General features: G+C 29.8%; 1 protein-coding gene and 1 long non-coding RNA gene across 2 annotated transcripts in view; one reads left to right on the top strand and one right to left on the bottom strand.

The window, feature by feature from the left end:
- LOC109129826 overlaps window positions 1-301 on the top strand; it is a 1,519-nt gene extending 1,218 nt beyond the window's left edge. Inside the window, exon 2 of the long non-coding RNA XR_002036123.1 lies at window positions 9-301. This is a non-coding gene — a long non-coding RNA (uncharacterized LOC109129826). The remainder of the gene's footprint in view (window positions 1-8) is intronic.
- Window positions 1-500, bottom strand: part of LOC104757252 (CBL-interacting serine/threonine-protein kinase 18-like) — a 2,990-nt gene extending 2,490 nt beyond the window's left edge. Inside the window, exon 1 of the mRNA XM_010479980.2 lies at window positions 156-500. Within this exon, the coding sequence (XP_010478282.1) occupies window positions 156-407 (252 nt within the window). The 5' untranslated portion in view covers window positions 408-500. The remainder of the gene's footprint in view (window positions 1-155) is intronic.

Consider the following 6,429-nt stretch of genomic DNA (forward strand, 5'->3'; position numbering starts at 1 on the left):
TCGAATAGGTGAACGATGTAAGGGTGACGAACACGGCGGAGGATCGAGATTTCCCGTTTAATGTGAGCAACCAAACCGCTCTTCATGATCTTCTCCTTGTCGATGACTTTAATGGCGACTTTGTCTCCAGACTTTATGTTTTGAGCTAAATAAACCTTAGCGAAGCTTCCGTGACCAAGAAGCTTCCCTAGCTCGTACTTTCCCATGAGAATGTTGTTTCTTGGGCTCCTAGGACTCCTCGGACTCTGTGGGCTGACGTTACCATCTTTGTCTGTGTCCTTTATACCAATCCGGCCAAGAAGATCCGCCATGTATCGTAGAACATACGGTTGCGTTGGTGGTGGTGGCGGCGGATCTGGGACGACGGTGGTGACCACCGGTGGTGGTTTAGGCAAGGCTTGATCCATCCGTGACCAAAGCAAGAAGTTTTTTTTATTGGTATGGGTTTTTTTTGTATTTGGGGTTTTGGTTGGTTAGTTTGTTTGTTTGTTCCGTTTGAGTCTCCTTTGTGTTGGTTGGTTGGCCGAACGTGAAAACGACCAAAAATGAAACTGCACGACGAAAATATAAAATAGGGGTTAGGTTGTTTTGGCCGGTTGTTAATGTTTGGCCTACCTAATTTTGTCTTGTTTTATAACGGTTTTGGTTTGAATTAGTATATGCTTTCTACAATTTGATATGGTCTGAGTTTATCAGTAATCCGTCTTTATTTTTGCCAGCATATTTACACGTGCTTTTAATGAATTATTGTACTCTAATAAAGCATCAAGAATTGCAAATAAAGACTTAACTAGCACGCTATACACCAAGACAACAATTTTTTTTAAAATAAAAATGATTTGCTATAATATTAAATTTCTTTAGCTAAAAAAATCTATAGTTATTGACATAAGATATTGGAATGTTCGCAAATCAAGTTGATGATGATTTGAAACCTATTGTTTCGAGCATGACGTAGGGTATTATCAGTCGTGTTGATGAGAGCTGAAACGATTCTGATAATACATAATTATCGAACAACAGCCTTGGAAGATTAAGCTTATACTATAAATTAGTTGAACAACAACCTTTGATTTTTTTATTTTTATTTTACAAATCAAAACATCAATGTTGCAGTGAGCCAGTGACCAATGGTTTTTGTGATTTTGTCACTATAAGACTTTTGGTAATGATAACAGAAAGAACTTATCAGATTCAAAAGGACGGACTTATCAGATCATAGATTCATAATTTCAGATAGATCATTGCCGTTACGACACGGTCACGCGTCCCTTGACTTTAATTTAGACATTTAAGGCCCCTACCTTTTCTTGGCTTCTCCCATCCTTTCGCACATCTAATTATAATTATATATCTTTTGTGTTGCTGAGTTGGTGGTGCTTACGTGGGTTCGTGGACTTCACATTGCCGACCAAAATCCAAATTGCATTCCTTGCATAAGTTCCCGTTCTTTAATAATATTATTTCCAAAGTTCTATACCAGATCTTCGTGGTCACGAATTGACGTTAACACTCAATATTATCCAGATCTTCGTTATCATGTTTTCCTTATATTCTTAGCAAAAAAAGTGTTTTCTTTATAAACTCTTACAAAACAAAATGTTTGCTATATGTATGGAATTTTCTTCAAATTCAGATCACTAGTAACAAAATATATATATATATATTGCCACATAAGTTTGGTTTTAGTGAATGAGTTAGTTAGAAAACTATGCACTTTTTGAAAAAAAAAATTAGAGGATTAGGCATTTTTTGTTCTTTATTAGAGAAGTAGATCACTTTTTCTATTATAACCATCATATTACTTGTTGATTTGATATATCTGGATATTGATTTAGTGTTAAAATGACTTAGAAAAGGATGTTATATCAACAAAAGAAAATGTTTGTGATATTGACATGTGATTTCGACTAACAAACGAGAGGATTACCGAGTAAAAATAAAACTACGTCCTGTTGATTAGCTTATTATATGAGGTTGCTATCATTTGAATATCTCAAAGTGCTTGTGTTTCCTACGGAAAAGAAAATACACTCGTTGAAGTGTCATTTATATAACCATATCCATAAGCTTAAGGAAGAACACATCAGCAACAGCCACTGCTAACTTTAACCGACTCTTTACAAATTACAATTTATCAGACACGAAGAATAGTTTTCTAGGTGCGTGTGACAATATATATATTTATTGACTATAGTTTAAAATTTTAATTCAACTTGTGGCTTTTCATAGAAGCGACGGAGCTTACTTAGGCCACACGACTGTTCATATGTTTGTTTACTAGTCTTTGATCTTTTTTCCGTCAAATAAATCTCAAATGCTTTGCCATTTTTTTTCTTCAAAACAGCAAAATTTTCAAATTACCATGTATACAGAGAAGAGTTATATTACATATCACTTTTGAAATTACAGTATTGACTTGCATTTATTTGAGGTGGATGGTTTTTTTTTTTGCAAAAAACAATTACTTGGAGGGTTTTTTTTCTGCAAAAAACCCATAATTATATATTAATTATGTAAATCATTACACATCAATTGTTCTAGTCTTATGGGCAGATTAACAGTATCGAAATAGAAATCATCAACTGAATACAAATCTTTAGCGAGATAGTCCCCAACACGATTACAAAAATGATTCACATAATTAAGGGAAATTAAATTATTATTTTTTGCCCAAAGATGAATGTCTTGCACCATATGTTCGATCTCGCTCCCATGAGATATTCCATTTATCACTTTAATTGACACATCATATTATAGTACTGTATTATTGAATACAAACCCCAACTCAAAACCTAGAGAAATTTACCAAAACTTACAATATATATATATATAGCAGTTTTGCATGAACACTAAACAAAATGTAAAATATATATTGATAAAAAAAAATATGAATAGGAGTCTAAGAAACACATTTTTTTTTGTAAGTTTAAGTTCCCCAAAAACGAATAAACACATAATTTTATATAAATATATCACCTATATCATTTAAGACATATTTTACGTATATCTTTTAAGAATCTAGTTTAGAATTGAGAGATCTGTACTTTTTTTGGATATCTCTATCATGCATTCTACCAAACAACTTGCATACATTTTTTAAGAGTTTGTCTCAACGCTTTTGTTGATCCATCTTGGAAAAATAGTGGTTTAAGGGGCAAAATATAATATTGGAGTGGAAACGTGGGTGAACACTTATTGAAGATAGTCTAATATTTTCTTTTGCTCAATAAAATCTAGATCTGTATTTCATTCATATGAAATAACATCAGTGTTAATGATTTCATTCATATGATTCTCCGTTAATTTTGAAGTTGAGTCAATGTCATAAAATAATATGAAGACTTACAAAGTAAGAACCCAATGCGAGGACGAGGCCACTAAGAAACAGAGAGAGTACATTGGTTCCAAGCCACTAAAATAAGAGTAAACGGATCTTTAAGAGTTGATCAAAAGCAATTAGAAACAAATATCAAAATTGTGGCTGTATGTATACCAGACAAGACAGTAAACACAGAGATGAAAGAAATGGATTGAGCGTGAGAAAATGGCGCTCCAGGATCATAACGCAGTGTAGCAACGGGTCTCTCTTGGTTAAGTAAACGTTTCAAAGCTACGGAAAGCGCAGAATTTGAAACTGATCCAACCACAACCCACAAAGCTGCACCATCATGCCGTAGAAGCAGAACCGATCCAAATAGAGCAGCTACAATCCATTTGCTCTGCCATTTTTACAAAGGTGAAAGCTTTTCATTAGTAACCAAAACGCATAAGAGAAAAGGAACAAGCAATGTTACTTTTATATTTTAAAACAAATCTGTCATTAATATGATCAGATTTATAAGTAAGCATCACTTGTAAGATATGAGCAACACCAAACCTTCTAGAGCAATGTTTTAATTTGGGTTTGAAATCAGTAGTATTTCAATTAAATTGAACTTAAATTGAACGTAAAATTAAGTTGTAGTGGATTTTATTAGTGTTTCAATGTATAAATATTAATTAGCATAAAGGTTGATTATTTAGAAACAAAATTGGGCGAAAATGAAATCATAATAATTAATGGGGACATTTTTAAGAATATACTAAATTTTAAAAGAAATTTGAAAATTACACTTAATCTTATAGTTATTTGAAAACTACACATTTTGAAATGAAAATAGACAGAAATACTCTTATTATTAAACAATTTTAACAATTAGAGAAAAATAATAAAACTTAATTTATATTTAAATAATTCAACTTTACAAAAAAATTACTTTTAAAAATTGTTAAATTTGGAATAAATTATTTAATAAATAAAAATTATAATGAAAACATATTTATTGTACTTTAAATAATGATTACATGAATAAATTTTTTATCTTAAAATTTTGAATAAAAAGAATTTAAATATTTTTGTTGGTATTATTTAGATTTAAATTTATTTAAAAATAAATAATTCAAGATTATACAATTTATAATATATATATATATATATATATATATATATCAATATTTTAGGATCAAAAGTTATGAAGGATGTGAGTTTAGAAAACAAAAGTTTGAAAAACATCATTAATACTTGTAGATTTTAATATCTTAATAGTGATATATAAGTCTTAGTTAAAATTAGTTTTTATTTCAAATTCACATTATTATTTATGAGCAAAGATTAACTGCTCTGTTAACCTAATCAGTTTGCACATTATATTTATAGGTTTATATATAAAAAAGAAAGTAAAAAATTTATAACATTGATTATTTATCATAAAAATTTGTAATTTTGTAAATTTAAAGTAGAGTTGGTTGCCATTTTCAAATTATTTTTATGACATACCAAAACAAGAATTTTCATTTTTAATGATTTAGATGTCGTTTTAATAAAAAAACGATGGATTTTTAAGCGACGTCGTTTTACAGTTATTTCCAATCAATAAAACGACGTTGTTTGAAAATATATAACATCCCAACTGGGGGTTTCCGAATCAGTGGATCGTAAACTTCGGGTCGCAATTTGGAAGAACCCTAAAGTTCTCTTCTTCCCCCTTCCTCACCATCTAGAGTAACAATTAAGCGAAGAACACCATGCATGGATGGGTGGTGAGGTCCCATATTGACTATCATAAGATCTTTTCCTGTAACTGCTCTCTTCATAAGTTTTTCCTTGATTCGTTCTGGCATGAATTAGATTGCTGAATAAAGAAGTTTTTCTAAAAATTGAAGATCTAAAAAATTCACTAATTCACAATTTTGGAATTTAACGAGTTTTTAATTCCCGAATATTCAACTGATTAATTAATTCTTTATAATGTACTCTATTTTTTTTTTACAAATAAGCCAGCAGTCGTTGACGTTTTCCCAGAATTTTTCGTAGACCCCTCTGAGATAAATAATCTTTTCTTTGCAATTCCAAATGTTCAGTAAGTCTTCGTATCTTATTAGTGAAACTAAATACTTGAAATTCAACAGATCCCATGCTTTCTTCTTTTTGTTCTTCAAATGAAATGAATGTATTTTTATCATAAAAAGAAATCCCCTTTTAATATGAATTGAAAGATATGAATTTTACTGATCAGTAATAATAATGGTAGTTTTTTTGTACAAAGATCTGAATTTAATTATCAACTTCTTAATTCTTTATTTTATATTATAATTATAAAAAAATCTAAATTTAGATCTCAAAAAGGAGGATTCTATTAATTTTTTATGGATCAGCTCTAATTGATTAATTAAATTAATCTCATGTATAAAGATGGAATTTAAAAGAATATTTAAAAAAATCCCTCCTAATTTGTGCATATAGTTGTTTTTAGATACCGTAACTTATTATATATAGTAAAAAGTCTCTATCATTAATGAATCGGAAATCGCGTATACATGCGTATTCTTATCATACTGAAACGATTTCCGTTAGTAGTATTAAACCAATAGCGATTCATACAAGCTAAATCTTCTAATCTAAAATTGGGCCAAAGAAAGGATTTTAAATTAATTAGGTTTTTTTTATCCTTATCAAGATCTTTCTTGTTATGCAAAACTGTGGTCAAGTTTTGAATATTCTTATTAAATCTTGAATTTCTATCCCTCGCAGTTTTTTTTTTTAAGTTGAAACAAATTAGAATTCGAAATTCTCTACGTCGTTTAGGGGATAGAATTTTTTCAGGGACAAAGAAATCATAATTAGTGTTTTTTCTATTTACAGTTTTGTTTTGATATTTTGTAATGGATTTTTCAATTTTTTTTTTATCAATATAGCTTTTTTTTTTGTATCTTTTACTTATTTTTTGTTTTTTTTTATGAACCAATGAAATACCTATGGTTCTGTATATAATAAGTTGTCCGTCGTTTTGTACAGACAAACGGACAGGTTCAATAATCAATATTCCTTTTTTCATTAATTTTGCAAAAGTGAAATTTTTCTCCATCATTAGAATGTCTAGGCGCATC

This window comes from Camelina sativa, chromosome 17 (assembly GCF_000633955.1).
Source record: "Camelina sativa cultivar DH55 chromosome 17, Cs, whole genome shotgun sequence".
NCBI lineage: Eukaryota > Viridiplantae > Streptophyta > Magnoliopsida > Brassicales > Brassicaceae > Camelina > Camelina sativa.